The sequence below is a fragment of the Argentina silus genome (assembly GCF_951799395.1).
Source record: "Argentina silus genome assembly, chromosome: 19".
Lineage (NCBI taxonomy): Eukaryota > Metazoa > Chordata > Actinopteri > Argentiniformes > Argentinidae > Argentina > Argentina silus.
In genome coordinates, this window is record NC_139673.1 from 14787970 (window position 1) to 14809875 (window position 21906).

The 21906-nt window shown below is 44.7% G+C and overlaps 1 protein-coding gene across 1 annotated transcript in view; it reads right to left on the minus strand.

Moving 5' to 3' along the window:
- Positions 1-1649: 1649 nt before the first annotated feature.
- unc13c (unc-13 homolog C (C. elegans)) overlaps positions 1650-21906 on the minus strand; it is a gene marked incomplete at both ends in the record, with an annotated part of 70186 nt that continues 49929 nt past the window's right edge. The window contains 13 exons of the mRNA XM_083690906.1: positions 1650-1935; positions 2973-3132; positions 3889-3981; positions 7519-7666; positions 10638-10718; positions 11661-11717; positions 11966-12089; positions 12902-13042; positions 13290-13378; positions 18435-18512; positions 20033-20110; positions 20881-21024; positions 21855-21906. The exon at positions 21855-21906 is cut by the window's right edge and continues 45 nt beyond it. Coding sequence (XP_083547032.1) covers positions 1650-1935; positions 2973-3132; positions 3889-3981; positions 7519-7666; positions 10638-10718; positions 11661-11717; positions 11966-12089; positions 12902-13042; positions 13290-13378; positions 18435-18512; positions 20033-20110; positions 20881-21024; positions 21855-21906 — 1531 coding nt within the window. The remainder of the gene's footprint in view (positions 1936-2972; positions 3133-3888; positions 3982-7518; positions 7667-10637; positions 10719-11660; positions 11718-11965; positions 12090-12901; positions 13043-13289; positions 13379-18434; positions 18513-20032; positions 20111-20880; positions 21025-21854) is intronic.

Consider the following 21906-nt stretch of genomic DNA (forward strand, 5'->3'; position numbering starts at 1 on the left):
CTTAGTACTTTGGTAATTAATTTGTAATCACTGTACATAGTAATGGAGTTGAGTGGTTTAGGTTATTACAGAAGTGGAATGAGACGTTTGAGCTATTCCTTATCCCACTTGTGTAATAAAACAAACCACTCAACTTCCTATGCTACTGTATGTAATTAACTAATGACTATATTTCAATGTAACTACACAGGTATCTGTGTACAGATAAGGTGATACGATCCACAAAGTTTACTGAACATAAGATCGTACCTGAACTTCAACTGTCAAGTTCAAAGGTTTGCACACTCTCTCATTTTAAGTAATAGGTAAAGCATAAAAAGTGTGTCTTGCACCGTGAATCAGATGTTATTAAGCTCTTTACATCCACTTTGAGGAGTCTTTTGAAGAAAAGGAGACTTTTTGTACAATTTCTCACTAAATATATTTACATGACATACAATTCGCCATCAGTGCAATACATAGGAATGTTGCATATTTACCAAATGTTATACTCTTTCCTTTATGAAGAAAAATAAACCATGACAGAAGCTGATGTAACTCATGTGTAAAGTAACATTTGCAACTTTCAAATTGGTTAACAGCTTCACAGAAAAACCCAAAAAATAAAATCTTAGAATCACCCCATCAACAATCAGATATTTAGCATTGAAAAAGTAATAGATCACATGTACAGATATATTTTCATACAGGTAATGGATTGCTTTTGTACAAACATTGTATATAACTTTGGCAGTTTCTCAGGAACAAAGTTATCTTAAAATATGAAACAACAATATCAAACCGTCAGCAATGTTATGTAAGCTTGCCTTCCAAAGCTCATGTTCACAGTGGTCATTCAGAAAGGCTGGAAGCCGACGGTTCAAAAGGAAAGAAAACAAGCCAAAAAAAAAAGTAAACGTTTCCATCCTTTCTGCTTAGACTGGTAGCACTGGAGGCTGTCTTCATTGTTGTCATGGTTATAAAATTACAAACACCTATGAAGGTTTACATAGCAGTCATCGCCGTTTAAAAAAATGGTCTCTTTTTCAGGTCGGCATAAATACAAAGAGTTTGAGGGCGAGGGGACAGGACCCTCACCCAGTGGTCACTGTGGAATCATGGGAGAGACAAGGTCGAAAACGGGAAATGCACAACAAGTGCTTGTGTGAAGGAACGTGTAACAAAACAAGGGTGCAAATGAAAGACTTTAACGATTAAAACGCCACATGGTCAGATCATGATTTTACACTGGACAAAATAATCGAGCAAATTCCAAACATACGAGAAGTTCACCATAATTCATCATCTTTTGTTTTGTTATTTTTTTCCTCTGGTTTGGCACTTTATCTGAACAAATTCTGTTCAAAAGGACTAAATGTTGTACAAAAAGGTATTTCATGTCTCGTTAACATAACTCGTAGAATATAGTACTTAATAGTAAGCATACGGTAAGTAAACACTTGTACATACTGTAGTTTTAAATGAACATTCCAACAGATGTTTTACGCACATGCACAAAAACAAACAAACACAACTCTCCATCTCAGTTGGGCCTTCCTTCTCTCTCATTGGACAGCGCATCTCTCCTGCTTCCTCCCCCCCCCCCCGCCCCCCCATCCCTCCCTCTCCTAATAGGACACCACATCTCTCCTTACTTCTTCCTCGTTCTATTAGGACACTTCCTCCGTCGAGCGTGTGTCTGTCTTGAGACGCACAAACTCTTTGGCCACTTCGTCGTTGGTCCTTTGAGAGAGTATCCTCATGATGGTGAGGCCAGTTTCGTCCATGGAGATGCTCTTCATCAGGGGGTAGCAGGCGGAGCAGCTGCCCTTGTCCGCCAGCTCTCGAAGCTGGATGACTGTCATGCCGATGATGCGGTCCTCGCGGGCGAAGCAGTAGTCCTTCACTGAGACGTGCAGCTCGTAGGCCTCCGGCCCATGTTCGTTGCTCAGAACACTGGGGACACAACGATAGAGACATGATGTCAGATGTGATGCTGTGATTGGTGACCTATTCTGCTTAGGCAACACTGTATTCCTCTTTCACGCCAATTGAATTTGATTACAGCAGAGTGGCACACAGATCAGCATTTTCAGAGAGACTACGCCCACTTCACATCTCATGGTCAGAGAGACCACACCCGCTTCACGTCTTACGGTCAGAGAAACCACATCCACTTCACATCTCACGGTCAGAGAGACCAGGAGTAAGGTTTTGTGTTTTTCTACATCATGGATTGGTAGGGGATAAGGTGAGGATTAGACAATGTCTCCCTCCCTCCCGAGAGCCTCAGCCCTGTCACAGATCAGAGACCACAGACATCATCTGGGAGAAAGCTCATACATGTGTCAGGAAGGACTAATAACACTCTGCCAGGGGAAGTCAGGCTTTGTTCACGGGCGGAATCCTATGAAAAGAGAGGGGGTTTATTGTGGCCGACTGTGATGAGAGAATACAATCATGTTGCGGAACTGAGTTAGATGTCTCTATTCATGCAACCCATTATTTCCAGTCATCCTTTCTTTAGGCTGTTTTCTAATTATCCCTGGGCCCTTAATTGCTTCTTGAGCTTCAAATAAGAGTGCCAGGAGTGAATATATATGCAGACGGCGTCAAGTTGAAATTGATTTCGGCGGCATTGTCAGAGCTCCGTGTACCTCGGCTGCAGTTGGCTCAGTTCAGAGAAACACGGTGTCTGAGAGATGGTACAAGCATCTAGATTACATGGCCCATCTAATCACTCTCCTCCGGCTTGCTTTCCAACAAAGCAGCACCGCTGGAAGAGCAATTCCGGCAAACGTTTTTGTCATTTTTTTATGACTGTATGGAGTGTAAATTTGTGTACCATTCGGTCTGTGACTGTGAGCTGCCAACACATGGTACTACAGTACACTTGAATACACAATGACACAGATTGCAATATTATTGCAATAATATTACAGCCAAAATGCAATATTATTGTTTTTTTTCATGATCAATAAAACAGGACTTACTATTGGAATGTTTCATTGTACTTTGGTGACCAATTGTTATTCTTGGTCTTGGTGCTAAATTTGCGCTTCTTGTCAGTGAGGTGTGGTCCCAGTGCGTTGACCTCTACGAAGGGGCGGAACATGGCGTTGGTCTGCCAGCTGAGGTTGTTCACTGCCACCACTAAAGAAGAGAGGAGAGATAGGGGGGGGGGGGGGGGGGGCATGAGGAACACAGAGAGGAGACAGATCACTCCCAGGGTTCTCCCCAGGATTTATGAACAAGGTGGCATTGGATTGCGTTCTCAAATCCGACAGAAAAAAATACAACTCAAAAGCTTTATGAACTGAGGAACGTAACACTAACCACAATGTTGTTGGTGATCAAAGATAGCTACTCTCTCATGAATATAGATCAGTTTAATTCGCCACGATGTGTTTTACATAGTGGCAGAGCCAAGTGATCAAGGTGGCACAGCTCCCTTCTTACATTCTTTGAGTAGAACCCTGACTTGTAACAACAGATTCCCTAAAGGACCAGACATTCCTTCTATAATCAGATCCCAGATCATTATTTTCCATATAGGATATGGACCCCTCTTGTCCGTGTGAGCACATTGAGGTCACTCATCCAGTACTTACAGGGTGTTTTGTCAGAACATTCTGCATCATTTACTTGGACATTGCTGAGTCCCTGGTCGATGTGGACCAGAATGGGTTTAATGATGTCTTCAGAGATCTTTTACATGGTAATGTCCTTATTACTCTTCATAATGGCCTCAGTAGTGAGACTTGCAAAAAGTCTGCTGATAATGACCTCAACTTTACCATTAACCAAACTCATAGCCATGTCCTCCCAATGACTTCTTCTTAAAGCATCACAGGCATGACTACATTTGAATAAGAATGATGAATAGCTACACAGAGCATAGAGTCTCACCCTTCACGCTGACTTTGTGCTCTCCGGTGCCGGGGTGCGAGATGAGATCCACTTGCATTGACACCTCACCCACGGACCCATTAGATGACTGACCTGGATACATACAGAAACAACAACAGGACGGTCAGAGAGAGCAAGTAGCAGGGGGGTCAGAGAGAGAGAGAGAGAGAGAGAGGGGGGGGGGGCCAGAGAGGGCGAGCACAGCAAGAAAGAGGGAGAGAGCGGCATTTAAGAGTGACAGGATAGAAGTATGAAAGTAACACAAAGAGAAGACTCCAGCTTTTCCTAGAAAGTGATTCAGAAAGGGAGAATAAAACCCTCTGTGCAGTCACTGAAAAATAAACCCACAGAAAATAAGTGAATGACACACTTGACTTCACACCGTGTCAAGCTGAGGAGCGGGTTATTCAAGAAGGACTTTCTCCTGCAGTACTTCTGACTGAAAACCAATATAAGGGAAAAACGAGCAACAGAAAAAGACAATCTCAGACATCAAAAGAGAAAGAATACCAAACTTTTTTTTCTTTTTTTAAGCGTGAACAGCAACTGCAGAGTACGTAATGCTCCACACCAACACTCCATCCATTTGGAAGCATTTAACTCCAGGGTAGAGAACACACAAACAAACATTAGATATGGATGTGCTCTGACAGACCAAATGACAGAGAGAGGGGGGAAAAAAGAGAGAAAGAGAGAGAAAGATGGAGAGCATAGAGAAAGTTTGAGAGAGAGGGAGAGAGCGTGCATTGACAGACAGAGAGAGACTGAGTGCGTAGCCTGAGAGTCAGAAGAAGTGTGTGCATTGACGGAGAGAGAGAGAGACAGACCAACATAGAGAGAGAGAGAGAGAGCACAGACAGACGGTGAGGGGAGAGACAGACCGAGAGAAAGAGAGAGAGTGCCACAGACAGATGTCTGCCCCAGTGATGAACGGCCATGTTGATCTGATTTCTAATCAATATTTGCCAAACAAAGCAGTGCCTATTAAAGCCGGTAATGAGGAAACGGGCGTTCTAATTTATGATAATGATGCCTTATTACGACGAGGGCAGAGAAATATCGCTACGCTGCGATTAAGTCCCGGACCAGGGGAAATTAACACAGTCACGTCTCGGCCTCCTGCTATGCACTGATAAAACACTCTGTCTGGGCCAGAGACAGCAAAGCTGCTGCTACTCAAAGCCACTGTTAATGGATGTCTTTGTAATGTTACAAAGGTCCAAATGGCACAACATTGGTTTTGTGTGATCTGAGTGGCTGTGAGAGGAGTGAAGGGGAGGAGTGGTAGATAACAAAGTGGGTGATGAGTAAAACAGACTGGTGTGTAAAAGAGAGGAGTGAGAGATAAAGGAGGAAAGTGGTTTGGTTTGGTTTGGATTTCATCAGGGATGTCAGGGGAACCTGAGACTAAAATGGCTGCTTTTACATGGTTGCTTTTCCTCCTCAAGGTGAACAGGAATAGTGTTGTTTCAGACCCCTTCACTTTTTCCACATTTTGTTGTGTTTATAGACTCAATTGAAAATGGATTAAATTAAACAAATTTGCCATCAATCCACACACAATGCCCCAGAATGACAAAGCGAAAACAGGTTTTTAGAAATGTCAGTACATTTATTCAAATTGAAATACAGAAATGCCTCGTGTATAAGACCCTTTGCTATGATACTCTTAAAATGAGCTAAAATGCAAAAATGTCATTAACAAATCACTCATAATTGATTCCTATGCAAATCAGAGACCCTATAAAAACAAAGATATTAATTCCCAAATTACATGAGCTATTATCCTTGTATTAAGATGGAAAAATTCAACTTATTGAGTGATTTGTTGATGACATTTTTGCATTTTAGCTCATGTTAAGACAGACTAACCCTGTTTTCGCTTTGTCATTCTGGGGCATTGTGTGTGGATTGATGGCAAATTATTTTAATTTAATCCATTTTAAATTGAGTCTGAAACACAACAAAATGTGGAAAAAGTGAAGGGGTCTGAATACTTTCCAAAGGCACTGTATACATGTACATGACTTGTCGCATAATGGGAATGTATAATTCAAATGAAGTGTCTGAGTTGATAGAGCTGTGTGGCCTCTAGTGTCTCCATACCTAATGATCTAGCTTCACAATCCAGATTACATCTCTAGTCATGTGAAAGACCACTTAGCACTAGCATGGACACTTGCTAGAATAAACGACTAGTGTAAATGTGTGAATGTGCCCCCCATCAGAGTGTGACGAGTGGGGGCTAATGAACCGCACCACACACACCCATATCAAGCATGACTGAGGCCCAGACCAGACAGTGTATACAGCCCCTTAACGCACATGAACCGCTTCAATGCTTCTATGTCCCAGTCACACCGCCCACCCACACCCACCTCAGTTAGCAAATAGCCTAGCCTGGCCATGCTGCATAGCATGCAGGTCTAGCACACGAGACACACAGACATGTCCTAATGCACATAAACCGCCTCAACGCGTCTATTTTCCAGTCATACCACCCACACCTACACCCACCCACGGTTAGCTAAAGATAGCCGTTCTCCATACACACACACAGACACACATACAGACAGACAGCGCCAGCACAAGGAGTGGCGCCTCTTTTCCCCTCGGCCTATCAGAGTGCCAGAGTGGTGGTTACAGTAGTTAATGACCCCATGTACACAGCGCCACTGAGCCTCACGTTAGGCAATGCCTTACAGCCTCAAATGCACATAAACTATAAACCGTCTGAATGCCTTTTCACTTATTTTTAGTTCACCCACCGCCCCCCCCCCCCCCCTCCAGTTTACTCCACCCGCACCCATCAACAGTTAGCCATGCTGCATATTCATATTCATATACACTGTCTGTCCACAGCCCCAGCAGGTGGGCTAGCTGTTGCTGAGACACTGAGCCTCGTTGCCCCTCGTTAGCGAGTGTTGCAGTGCAGAGGCGTCTGAGCCGGGCCAGCCTTCGCCTGCCTGGAGATGAGATCAGCAGTGTTCTGCTAGGCTGCACACACAGGCAGGCAGGCAGGCAGGCAGGCAGGCAGGCAGGCAGGCAGGCAGCAGAGGGGGTTTTGGGCTCTGCTCCGCTGGGAGAGAGGGAAGCTACTGTCAGTTCCCTTCCCTCTGGTTAGAGTCAGTCAGGTGCTCCTGCCTTGTTATGAGGACACGAAACCAACAGCTCCACTTTTTGATGAGGGCAACATTCTATGACATCATAGAAATGGGTCAACGAGAAGAAGTGAGAGAAGAAATGCTATTGTAGCCCAAGAGGTAATGGGAGGAGAAGGGAGGGAGGGAGGGAGAGAGGGGAGCAGAAGACAAATATAATGGGTGTGAGGGAGGCAGTAGAAGAATGAATGCAATTGTCCACCTCACACAGTACAGAGGAGGGAAAGCAAGCTGCAGACCCTACATACAGGGAGATGGACACAGGCTGTGGAACAGAGCTGGGATTGGGGCTGGAGCAGTGGGCTAGGGGCTGGGGCTTGAGACTAGGACTGGGGGGGATATGACTGAGGTTGGGGCTGGAGACAAGGGTAAAGGGCAGGGAAATGGGGCAGAGGTTTGGTCCTGAGACTAGGGTATAGGGCTGGAGGAATAGGGCTGGGGGATCGGGCTTGGAGCTGTGTGTCCTTACCTTGAGAGGTTTGGGTGCATATATATTTCTTGATCAAGGCATCTGTAGGCTGTGTGTAAAGGCTGAGAGCATATTTTAGGGACTTAAGATCTGGGCTCTTCTCCAGGAAAGTCTTCTTGAGACCATTTCCTCCAGCATGGAAGTATTGCTATGGAGAGAAAAAAGAGAAAGAAGACAAACAGTGTGTTTATACAGTATTTCTGCCAGATATCCTCTCCACACCCCTGAAAACAACACAGTCTATAGATTAACACCACCTTTCCAAACTCCTGAGTATATACAGTATCTTAAACCCTTTTTCACTCCCGAGTATACATGAGCCCCTCCCCTCCACACTCCTGAGTACACATCAACTCTTCTTGCCACACTCCTGAGTATGTATGAACTCCTCTTTCCACACTCCTGAGTATGTATGAACTCCTCTTTCCACACTCCTGAGTATGACTGAATGCCCTCCTGAGTGACGAGTAGCAGGACAGCATGGCCCTGCAGGCAGCGTGGGAGGACAAAGGACAAGATGGCCGTCGGTGAGTGTGGTGCTTCCCCAGCCCCCTCTGTGTAATCATGGTGTTTGGGGCAGGTTAGCCGGCGTGGTAGCCGGCGTGGTAGCCGGCGTGGGCGAGAGCAACAGGAAGGCAGTAGGACAGCAGTAATGATTGTGCACGGAGGGAAATAAGCATGCTGGGTAATGATGATGATAATGTGTGTGCCTGAAGTCCTGTTCGATTAAGACACATGGGGTTCGCCTTGTGTCAAGAACCACCAATGCTCCCTACTGTGAGAGATGCTGACTCGCTCCCCCCCCCCTCCTCTCTCTCCCTTCATCCATTTGCCCCCCCCCCCTCCATTCTCCAGCCAGTCATTCGATCATATTTGCTACACCACTTTGTCCAGCCAGATTATCCAGAGAGAGAAAAAACTGGATTGGCGAGAGAGAGCTTAGTCAACTTGCTTTAACCTGTCTATTCACTTACGGATCAGGGATCACCTATCGTGAGGTATAATGCATTATTAAAGCACTTGAAGCCTCTTATGCTAACCTAGTTGGCTGAGATGGCACTTTTACATAATCCTCTACACTGGGGTTCATGAGTTCAAAGTTCAGCATCCATAATAGGAGGCAGAATCAGGGGATAATCCAGCGGGTTCACAGTCCTTTAATGGGGCAGACTCTGAGATGGGTTATCAACTCATACAGAGTTCATGAACCAAAGCTCTCCTGCCTCTGCCCAGGCCACATCTTCTCTGCACAAACACACAGTGCGAGAACGGTCCAAAAAGTATCAGCGGTGTAGTCCACACAGAAAGACCGCTAGATATGTATCCAACAACACTATAGCATTACCACACAGGCTGGATCACATTCAGTTATGTCCTTTCATTTGCTGTTATGCCATTATTTTGATATCAAGGCCAATGTTTCAAATACATACTCTTTTAATATTTGGTTGCTGTATATACACCTTGAGGGTTGAATTAGTAGGTGGTGGTTTTGAAACGGTCTAATATGGCGGTCGTTACTTACGATTCATATGAACCATATTCAATATGAACTCCTAATGTGTTTTCTCTCTCTCTCTCTCCCGCTGTTTTTGTAGGGTTTCAATATTTAGGTTACTCTGCATGCAGCCATTTTTGACACTGCTTGGCCAAACTGTGCTACAGGCATTACTAAACTTCCCTAATTGGCTGTTCTCCTTGGAATACTGATGAAGAGAAAATTCCAGCGGAATGATTGATCTAAACAGGGAGGTGGTCTCCTTGGAGACGGGAGAATCAATTAGAGATGCTCTGCAGTTTTATGGTCTGGTGTTCATGCAGGGCCAGTGTGTAGTAACACCTCTTCATCGCTCTCTCCTGAGCCCTTCAGAAGGAACCCTACCTCATCAGCACTCCCCTTTAAGGCCATCTCTCTTTCTCATCACCGCTCCACTCCCCTTTAAGACCGTCTCTCTCCTCACTGATCCACTCCCCTTTAAGACCGTCTCTCTCCTCACTGATCCACTCCCCTTTAAGACCGTCTCTCTCCTCACTGATCCACTCCCCTTTTAGACCGTCTCTCTCCTCACTGATCCGCTCCCTTTTAGAGCTATACCTCCTTCAACAGCACTCCACTCCCCTTTAAGACAATCTCTCTCACCATCACCCTACTCCCTTTTAAGGCCATCTCTCTTTCTCATCACCGCTCCACTCCCATTTAAAACAATCTCTCTCTGTCATCACCTCTTCCCTTTAAGATCGTCTCTCACCATACCTCTACTCTCCTTTCATACCATCTCTCTCTCACCATCGCTCTACTCCCCTTTAAAACCATCTGTCATCAAAGCTCTACCCTTTAAAACCATCTCTCTCACCATACCTCTACTCCCCTTTTTAAAGCCATCTCTCATCAGTGCCCCACCAAATCATCTCTCACCATACCACTCCCCTTTAAAACCAACAGTGTCATTAATGCTCCACTCCCCCCACCTCAGGAATGAGACCCTACTGTGTGGCGGAAGTGATGAAGAGAGGAAGTGATGGAGGGAGGGAGGGATGAATAGAGGAAGTGATGGGGGGAGGGAGGGATGAATAGAGGAAGTGATGGAGGGAGGGAGGGATGAATAGAGGAAGTGATGGAGGGAGGGAGGGATGAATAGAGGAAGTGATGGAGGGAGGGATAGAGGAAGTGATGGAGGGATGAATAGAGGAAGTGATGGAGGGAGGGATGAATAGAGGAAGTGATGGGGGGAGGGAGGGATGAATAGAGGAAGTGATGGAGGGATGAATAGAGGAAGTGATGGAGGGAGGGATGAATAGAGGAAGTGATGGGGGGGAGGGAGGGATGAATAGAGGAAGTGATGGGGGGGAGGGAGGGATGAATAGAGGAAGTGATGGGGGGAGGGAGGGATGAATAGAGGAAGTGATGGAGGGAGGGAGGGATGAATAGAGGAAGTGATGGAGGGAGGGATGAATAGAGGAAGTGATGGAGGGAGGGATGGATGAATAGAGGAAGTGATGGAGGGAGGGATGAATAGAGGAAGTGATGGAGGGAGGGAGGGATGAATAGAGGAAGTGATGGAGGGAGGGAGGGATGAATAGAGGAAGTGATGGAGGGAGGGATGAAGCTCTTAACGTACCTTGATGGTGGGAAGTACAAGGTCCATGGCGGCACACTGTCGCGGAGTCAAACTTCTAGCTTCGTCACGAGTCACATGCTCCTGGAAATGACGCGCGCACACACACACACACACAAAGTTAAGATTGATACAAATTCGTTGTTTTGTGTTAACATAGCAGTACAATGTTTGCTTTCAATGTTTTTTCAAATTAATACAAGTCTTGTATTATGATGATAACCTTTGGTAGCATTAGACTGAAGTTAAACTCGTGGCAGCGATTATGGTCATCTTGGATGCATTCACACTAAAATAACTTGGAAGCTTTAGAGATTGTGTGTGTGTGTGTGTGTGTGTGTGAGTGAGTGAGTGAGTGAGTGTGTGAGAGAGATGCAATCACAATAAAATAACTTGGAAGACTTAGAGATTGTGGGTGTGTGTGTGTGTAGGTGGGTGGGGACACTGCTTTTATCCTAGAGATTATGTTCATTGATCCCTGTCGGTCAGAGGTACGTTCTTTCGAGATCTGTTCCTATCCAGCAGTTTTAATGCTTTGTCGAAATGTATTGATTAGGTGTTAACTGGGGGCTGGCTGTGACAGGGACTGATTAGGACTGAACTCTAACACCAAACACAAACAAATGACTTCATATTGGACATGCATACAATCCTATTATCAATAATGTCAACAAGAGGATGATGTATCATGCCAGTCCTTATGGGAGAGAGACAGGGACACACCCATCTGCGTGCTAATGTGATGAGCCCAGCTGTTGATCTTGGAGACCCCCCCCCCCCCCACACACACACACACACACACACACACACACAGAGTCTCTGCCAAAATAGTTTTACATTACCAAAGCTAAAATTGAAAGATTCGTCTTTTTGCCTCCAAGAACATCTTTGGTATCATATCACACTAATATATCACAAAGCTCTAGTGAGTCACAGGGAAACAGACATACTGTATTTTGATATTATGCTCTATGAGGTTTCCCCTGAGTGACAGGTCTGGAATATGATCACCAGTGCACAGCTTACCTTCAGTTTGGATAATTGCCCCAGGTCCTTGGCAGCACTGAAAATCATCTGAGCTCCTTGCTGTTTGAGGAGAAAGAAACAGACAGGTGAAGATGCAGCTCTGAAGCCTACTTGTTCTGCTGTGTGGGTGGGTGATGTCACACTTGTGTTTGTGTGTAACCGGATGGACAGGCATTTACATAAGCCAGTGAGACATGAGGAGGGGACACAAATGTTGAGGAGCTGTGGTGTTCTACAATGCACTGTCTACATAGTCTTGAGTGAATCAGAAGGCCATACGGTAGGGTTGGAGAGGAGCGGCTTACTGTCTGGTCAGTGAGGGGGGGCAGCACAATCATTCTCTCAATGGTGTTCAGCACGAGTTTCCACAGCTCCTTCAGGACTCTCTTCAGTACAGTCTTCTCACAAATCTTAGCGAACAGAATCAAACTGCGAAGCAGCACAGAAAACCAAGAGTCAAGGTTGGGATTTCAATCACAGACAAAAACACATAAACAAAATCTGGTAAACAGGAGCCAAATGATCGGAGCACCACAATGCCTTCACCAGCAACATCATCCCGGGTCCAAGTTCAATAACCCATGATGCTTGCAACAGCAACAGCTTTACATTTTTAATCTCCCTGAACTGTAAAACCTTTGGTTCAGGAGATAGGGGAAAGGACTTAGCATTTGCATATTATTAAGAGGATTCACAGTAATACCCCATTGGCCTCAATGTTGCTTCGACAAGTGTCTGCAAGTGAGCCACAGAGCTTAGCGTACCCACACCAACTCTCAGGCTCTTTCATGGTTGCCAAAGAAGTAAATAAAGTCTCTCAACGGTGAAGCTCACATTGAATATCAATAGTGCTGTTACCATGGTGAAGTAGAAACACTTGCACCAGTGCTCCTCCTTCTCACCTAACTGCCTGAATATTGGCAACAGAGAATTTGGCCATGACTGTTTCAACCAAACATAATCACGTTTTTGGAAGAAGTCATGTATTTCCATGGCAGCCATGTTAGCACCCCGTGTTAGCATGGATATTTACGCATTACTGTCCACAGCAAGGCCGGCTTGTACTATCAGGGGAGGCTGGTGGAGGTGGAAATCGGAGAACGAGTAATGATATCAAACGTGTTGTTGATACCAATCCCTATTCCATTCCATGCATTACAATCAGCCCTTCCTCCCATTTCTACCTCCACCAGCCTCCCCTGTCATACATCATACATTAGATATTATCATACACCACCCACTTTTTATCCAGGAGATCCATAAGGGGCCGGAGGACGGTCTCTGCGTCCATGGCCGCGTTGCTCTTATTGCCGGCGTTCCCCTTGATCTGGACCAGCTCCTGATTCATCTGCTTCACACAGTCCTCGATGACGGGCTTGAAACTGGACGGGACACAGAACACAGAACACAGGATAGTGTTGTAGAGGTGCCAGGGCTGGAGGTGGGCTCCAGAGATACAGTCTAACACTCTCACACTTTATTGAAGTGGGACACTCGCACATTCACCTAAACACACACACACACATACACACACACACACACACACACACACGCACGCATGCATAGATACATACATACACACATTCACCTGCAGCTGAACACATACAGTACATACACACACACACTCACCTATTGCCGAACACGCCGCTCAGTTCATCCATTACAGTGTTGAGGCGGTTCTGCAGCTCCTTCAGAAGGTCACTGGCCTCTGCATCCAGCTACAAGATGGAGGGCACAATATTACATCACTAATAGTATTACTCTTGCTGGCACACTTGCTAACACAGCAGTGTTCTAACATTCTGGCACAGGGGGCAGGAATTAGGTTTGGCTTGGCCAGGGACAGGAGGGGGAGAAAACAGCACAGCCTGTGTTTTCTACATACAGAGAGGAGAACTGACCAAGCCTGGCTGTTGGTAGTCTCTCACTCAGTCTGGGTGCCATCTGTGTGGAATGACACACTGAATACAAATGGCCGACCTACCATAGAGAGCCTCGATGCTAACCGCTAGCCAGGCAAACAGCGCGGGACAGTTAGGATGCTTACCACTAGCATTACAGTAGTACTCTCAGTATGCTAAAAGCTTAACTTAAAACTGGGCATGTTCGTTATGCTAGCATTGCCACAGAGCATGTTTTAGAATGCTAACAGCAAACCATGCTAACATTATGGTAGAACATATTTCGTTCCCTGACCATGTGTGAATGTGTGACTCTAAGCCTCTTGACTTCTTCACTGAGTGTGTCTTCAGTGCCATGTGAGGCGGAGACTTGACTCTTTAAATGGATGTTCCACCCCCCAAAGTTGTAGTTGATTTGCCCAGACTGCTTTTAGTTCCACATGTTGCTTCCTTATATACCGTGTAGTCATATTGTGGGTGCCATATGGCCCCATTCATTCTGGAAGTATGCCCAAAACACTTTGCAGACACACCAATCCAACTTTTAATGTGACAGAATACCTCTCTGGCGACCTCTCTGTATGCTGTCTGCATTATTTGTCGGAAAAGTCACTTTGTTACGCTGCAATACATATTTGCTTTTTGGTGTCATGGTAACAAAATGCCAAAGTGGGTTGCAATGTAGTAAAGTGATTTAAAAATAAATAAATAAATAAATAAAAATACTCTAATGCAGACATATATTCAGAGGAGGATTCTGTCATAATTTGAGTTGTTTTGGACTTACTGTATTTCCAGAATTAATGGGTCCCTACGGGGCCCAAAATATGACTACGCAGTATCTATGGAAGCAGATTTTGTAGCTAAAAACTGTCTAATCAAGGACAGTCAAGGTCAGGCCCAAACCAGGAAAACATTTGAATTGGGTGGAACATCCCTTTAATGCATGTGGATTACCAGAGAGGGCAATTAGAATGACCTTTGAGTGTCTGTGGGATGACAGGCTCATCATATGTACAGTGCCTTCGCAAAGTGTTCAGACCCCTTCAGTTTTTCCACATTTTGTTGTGTTATAGACTCAATTTAAAATGGATTAAATTAAAAGAATTTGCCATCAATCCACACACAATACCCCAGAATGACAAAGTGAAAACAGGTTTTTAGAAAGTTCAGTAAATTTATTAAAATTGAAATACAGAAATAAATTTACTGAAATTTCTAAAAACCTGTTTTCGCTTTGTCATTCTGGGGTATTGTGTGTGGATTGATGGCAAATTCTTTTAATTTAATCCATTTTAAATTGAGTCTATAACACAACAAAATGTGGAAAAACTGAAGGGGTCTGAATACTTTCCGAAGGCACTGTATGTATGTATGTATGCATGTCCACTTTTAGATGCTACACAGCAGCCTTTCCACCAGAGCACCCTTTCCACTTAGCCAGCTCTGGAAACACTATTTACATACAAGATGGTATGTGTGTGTGTGTGTGTGTGGGGGGGGGGGAGGGGTTGCTCATCATATATGTATGTATGTATGCATGTATGTATGTATGTATGCATGTATGTCCACTTTTAGATGCTACACAGCAGACATTCCACCAGAGCACCAATTCCACTTCATCAGCTTTGGAAATTCTATTTACACACAAGATGTTGGTCTACAGTATGTGGGTGTTGGCATGTGTGTCTAAGTAAGCATGTAATCATGTTTACGTGTGTGTCCGTGTGTGTGCACGTGTGTGTCCGTGTGTGTGTCCGTATGTGTCCGTGTGTGCACGTGCGTGGCTCATCATTCAAGCAGGTAATCATGTTTACGTGTGTGTGTGTGTGTGTGTGTGTGTGTGTGTGTGTGTAGATGTTGGGATGGGGCCTGCCCAGGCTCTGAGAGTGTCAGAGATGGATGTGTGAGTCCTGGCGCTGCTCCACATGCATGACAGATGATCACATTACGGTCCAGATAAGGCCTGGCCCTGGAGCGGCTCATATCTGCACACATTCTAATGGTGTGTGGCTCAGCTGGGAAGGTGATGTGTATACTGAAACCATTACAGAGACCATTACCATAGCAAAGCTGTCATCTGCTCCACAGATATAGAAGAGAGAGAGAAAGGTGTGTGTGTGTGTCTGTCTGTCTGTCTCTGTATTATTGTCACTTGTTGATCATATGTAAGTCATCTGTTACAGGATAAAATGCACTGCAGGGAATGTACAGTAATGGTTGGCGTCTTGAATTTACTTGGGCCTATCAATTAGGGTACATCTTTTGCCATTAAGGGTAAACTCAACGTGACTCTCTTGCGTTGAACATTCTGTACTTTTTGTTCTTTTACTCGACACCCTTTTCTTTGCTGATACACGTTTCTTCTTTTTTTTTTAAGATTACAGAATGCGCTTCACTTGTTAAACAGACCTGATTTAAAGGCAGCAGACACTGCTGGGGCCTTGTCGAGGGAGATGTGCAAAGTGAAATTGCTTCCCCGAATACAAATAAAGAGAAGGCGCATTGAAATGTCAGTTAAAGTTAGGGTTCTTCCTGACCACAACATTTGGCCCTCATTGGTGCTATCCTGAATGTGAAACTTGAAACCTCTGCAGCACTTGGCTACAACCTGACAGCAGATTTCACTTGTCCTTCTCTCAGTCTGAGAGACACTGAGACCCCAGTTGCACAGTGCATTAACATGCAACAGATATCAGATATGCATCCGATGTATGTCACATGATATACAGTATTATCCAATATATGTTGCATATATCATGTGACATACCTCGGATCTATATCTGATATGTTGCATGTTTAATTCACAGCGTAGATGCAACAAGACCTATATAGATAGATAGATAGATAGATAGATCCACATACATTGGATATTTAGAGATTTGGAGGTGGTCTAGTTCCGATATATGACCCTACATTAGTCGAGCACAGTCCTGCAGGAGGATGGTGTCCCTGCCTGCTCTCTCTTTCTCTCTCTCTCTCTCTCTCTTCCTGCTCCATCAGCATCCTTCCATCTCCACCCACCCATGGCAATGCCCGAGGCCAAGCGGGAGAGATGTGTGATTGCTAATTCTATAACTTTATGAACTGTGAGAGATCTTCGATGTCTATGATAACCAAGTATAGTGACATTGGCTCTCTGGATACTTATTGCTAATGGTGAGCACTTTAAGTATCGGCATGTAATGCATTCCGTGCTGAGGTTTGCCCAATCAATCAGGTTTCAAATAAAACTGACAAGCACAGCACAGTAGATCATTACGGTGCAATGCTTTAACTATTGCTTCACAGTGACTAAAATAAGATATATTCACAGCTCATTAGAGTAGTGAATTCAATTTGATGTTATTGTCTGATAATGTCAAAATCAAATCAAATGTTATCTCAGTCGGCTTTCTGTCGATGTGAGCTAATGTCTTAATAACCTCCAGCAGCAGACCAGGCAAGGCAGGGCAAGACAGACAGGGAGGGAAGGATAGGAGAGGCGAGGACAGATTAGGCGTGAGAGTGAGACGTCTCCAGCCTGCCTGGTCTGCTTCGAGGCAGCAGCAGCAGCAGCAGCAGCGCCACCTTTTCTGAGAACACAGCTGGGGAGATTTGTAATAGTTTGAGAAGCTCATCAAACTGAGTCTGAAATCCTGTCTGAGGCATTTTGTAGCTGCAGCCCGAGGTATGGGGGGAGAGATGATCAAAACCACAGCCGGCGCCCTGACACGCCGCACAGAGGCCCGGACTCCAGGAAAAACCAACTGCTAAATGAGCTGGATGGATGTAGAAGTGTCGGAGTGAGAAAAAGCAAGCTAAAAATAAAGATGGGATTCAGGGTTGCACCACCATCCCCAGAGCTGTGGAGGAAGGATGGTGCTCTTTGACACGATAGCAGCATGTCTAGTGGGCTCATGGGTACTGTAGTTCTGATGTTCCGTATGCTCTATGGCAGGTTGGGGTCAATTCCATTTCAATTGTCAATTCAGGAAGTAAACTAATTCCAATTCCAAATTCCCTGTGCGCTTTTCAATGAGGAAAATTTGGAATTGAAATGTCATCGAACTTCTTAAGTCGACTGAATTGAAATGGAACTGATCCCTCCCCTGCTCTGTGGCACATGCTGCTGAGGGGGGAGGGGGGAGGGGGGAGGGGGGAGGAGAGGGGACAGAAGCTGTGGGCGGGTGGGCGTGCTTTTAGTATCATTCAGTAAATGGTGGTATAGGGTATGTTAATAGTCCTAGTTTTATGCACACACCTTACAGAAGGACACAACCCCCTCCTCCTGGAGAGAGAGGCGTGGAGGGATGGGGAAACAGACACACAAAACCACAGGAGACAAAACGGAGGACATTTTAAGCATTAGAAAACTGGAGTAGAAACATGCATGTAAGTCTAGGATCCATTACTGCAGCTGTGGTGCTACTGCTAAGGGTTAGACAGACAGACAGACAGACAGACAGACAGACAGACAGACAGAGACATAGAGTCAGACAGACAGACAAAGTTAGAGGGGGGGGGGGGGGGGACACAGACATCACTCAAATCGAACACACACATTTATCAAGCCTAGAACGCACAGGAAAATGTGCACAGTAGTACTATGGTAGTAGGGTTTCAGGAGTGGAATACTGTACTATTAGTAGTATAGTTTTGGTCATATTGGGTTGGAGGAGTTGAATACTGTAGGGTAGTAGTAAAGGGCTGGAAGAGGAATGAACATGAGTTGGTGCTAGGTCCTCAGCTTTGCGTTCGTACAGTACGAAGCTGCTGGCCACCCATGGACTACGTTAGGTTCAGAGTTACGAGTAAGAGCGCAAGTAAGAATATTAGAGCATTTAGAGTATTTAGAGTAGAACATTAGTAGAGTAGGCGTAGGGTTACAGACCTGCTTCCCACCCATGGACTCAAACATCTTCTCCAGCTGGACTCTGAGCTGCTGGATGTTGTTGATGAGGATGCAGGGCTGCGGAGGAGCAGGGACAGTGATGTCACACCCAGGTCACCAAGGTCATTCCAACAGCACGCATGAGCGTGCATGACTGAATACGTTAGCCTGGTTGACCCAGATCTGTTTGTGCTATTAGCCAACTGTACTGTCGTTGTCATGTCCAAGCCAAACACGTTTGACGATGACAGTAACCGAAGTTGGCGCTCAGCGCATATAGAAGTGGGTCGGCCGAGCTACGAATACACGCTGAAAACGAGTCACAGAGTCGCACTTTTTCCCAAACAGTACTCGTGCATTGACAGAACATTCATATTCCATGAGCCTAGATTTAATTTTAGGAAATGACAAGCTCTTGAAATGATTTTCTGCTCATAAATTGATAATTAGTCACACAGACAATAAAAAAAAATAACCTTTATAGATTATGAATCCACAGGACATGACACAGCCCAACAAAGTGCAATGGCACTCACAAATGACTTGTTCCCAACAAACGACATTGCAGTTTTAACAAATGCCACTTGAATGACAATCTAATCCCAGGGGGCGATGATTGGTGTCTGCTGATTTAACACAGATGTGAATCGCATCTCGTAGACATCTCTAACATCTCATACACGTACTGTATGAAAGCCCATATGGTCCCTGATTTATGGGCACACAAGGGTTTGTGAGCGAGATTCCATTAAATATTCCACTGCTGAATGAAACCAGTGAAGATATAACACCAATGAAGTTGTTATATACCACTGGTTCACACACATCTCAGAATTGAAAAAAAAGCAGTGACATTTCTCTCATGACCAGGCTGTCTGTCTGTCTGTCTGTCTGTCTGTGTCTGTCTGTCTGTCCTCTCAAAGGGTCGGTCTCTATCTCTTGTGTAGGGCTGATACCCAGTCTTCTAGTGACGTCTACAGTGTCTCTCCTGTAGGAAGGACGATACCCTTGTGTATGTCCTCTCTCTCTGTTGGCCTGTCAACACAGTAAAGAAACATCTGTCTCGTCTGTAGGACAGATAGATAGCCTCTGTTTTGGCTTTCATTCCCCCTCCAAAGGGCACTGTGGATAATTAAGCTGCTGAACAAGTGAAGCCCACTGCTGTCCGTCATCTGTCACTTCAAACAATGGACACAGGGCTCAGAGAGAATAGGGCTGACTTATAGGGAGTTATATAGGGTGAATAATAATGATGAATTGCTGAATAAGATGAAGGATTGCCTCTTGGGTAATTGAGGCACTTTGTTAGACATGGTTAAACATGGGGACGAACTACAGTAAGACCAAACTCCATCACAGGGGTAATCTTAGGACTAGGACAGGACACAAGACGAGATGCATTTCAGTTGTCTCTAAGGAGACCACCATGCTCGAGAGTGGCGGTCACCATGGAAACGAGACTAAATTGCACACAACATACTGTATGCAATCCTGTTTATTATGATACATATATATATATATATAGAAAATCATAAATAACAGCTCTTATAAATGTGGCAGAAAAATAAGTCTTCTAGAATTCTTGAGCACAAACTTACCAATTTCTCCTGGTTCAGGTACAAGCCAAAGTCCTTGGTTATGATTGCAGCGTATTGCAAAAGGACTTTGTTGATAGTCTACAAAAAAGACAACACATCATTGATTAGCCCATGGCATTATCATAACAACCTCATCAGGGATTTAATGGGCTGTAAATGCATGTAAATAACATTTAAAGGCCCCCCATTTGTCATTGTTTCCTGATACTATACTATATAACATCCTGACTCAAGTCTGAAAATTATTATTATTATTATTAACCCTAACCCCCAAGTTTATGCATGTGTATGTGTATTTTGGACGATGCATTCCATTTTCTTAGCTCCTCCTAAAACAATTTCCCATGTGCCATATGACATTTCAAGTGTGACGTGGCAAGCCTGTAAAGTTAGCGCCCAGAGTCAAATATAACCCTCAAAAATATTTTTACGAGCTTACGACACATTTTATTGAGAATTGCTCCTAGCTATATCTGTCGTAACTTGAATGACTAATATCACCACTCTGTACTTCCATTCTTTGAGTGGTTTTTTTTTTGGTTTGTTTTTTCAAGAAAAGCCAGGAAGCAAAACTGTCTGGTGTGGGCCTTTTTTTACTCTGAATTTGCAGTAAATTAGCATGTTCTACTACTGCAGTACATCTCTGACAATCAGAACAACACTGTTACTCTGGTTGACAAATCTAAGAAACGAGAAACAACATGCTACCAGTTTGAGCCAGACTACACAATATTATTTTTTATTTTTTTGGGTATTTTAAACCTAAGGATGCTGCATTGGTAGTGAATCCCTCTCTCTGTCTGTCTACGTCTCTGAGCCAAAAGTTAGCGTCAGGGCCAGGGTCTGACCTTGGCAAAGCGGCACATGAAGTGTGCCAGAGCCTGTGGGTTTGGACACTCCAGCTTCTTGATGATCTCAAAGCTCTGGTTGAGTTGAGTGAAGACATCCACCACTGAACAGGAGAACAGGGCATGCTCCGAGGTTGGCTGGAACTGTAGAGGGAGAGAGAGAGAGGGAGAGAGAGAGAGAGAGAGAAAAGGACAGAGAGAGGAAGGGGGAGTCGGAACGGACAGAGAGGGACAGGGACAGAGAGAGGGAGAGACAGAGCGATAGAGAGAGGGGGAGTTAAAAGGACAGATAGCGGGAGGGAGGGAGAGAGATGAGGAGAGAGACGGACAGAGAAGGACAGGGACAGAGAGAGGGAGAGACAGATAGGCGGGAAGAGGGACAGAGAGGTGGACAGAGCGATAAAGAAACAGAGAAAGAGACCGAGAGATTGAGAGAGCAAGAGAGAGAGACTGACTGTTAGATCTACAGAGAGCTATTATCATCTAATAATGTTATGAGTATTTAATCTGAGCGAGCAGAGTGCACAGTCTATCAACACTCCCATGTAGTCTTCATTACTCACAGAGAGGAGACAGCAAAAGCTTCAAAACAATAGCTGACCTTATACTAGTTTGCTACTGAGCACACAAAACATTGAGTAATGCTGAAGTAAATTATATACAATCAATCCAGTCAATGTGTTGATGTCTACAGTTGAATGGTGGGTTGAAAAGCTAGCTGCCACTGTTCTGTATTCATTAGAGGAGAACAGTGCTACGAGGTTGCTCATCAGACAGCAGCTCCCTACAAACCCATAGAAATATACCTGCCGTGTCCTTATTATGCAAGGCATGAATACCAGCGCTGTCTATTCCATAAACCGTATTCAAATTGGTTTCGGATGGGATGTATTAAATGTGATGGTGTTTTCATGACACAAAACACATTTCCAAGATTTAAAGGAGTGAGAGTGAAGATAAAAGAGAGAACCTACTCCGTCCTTTTTGTCCCTCACGAGAGCCCCGTTCAGGAAGTCCATGGCCACG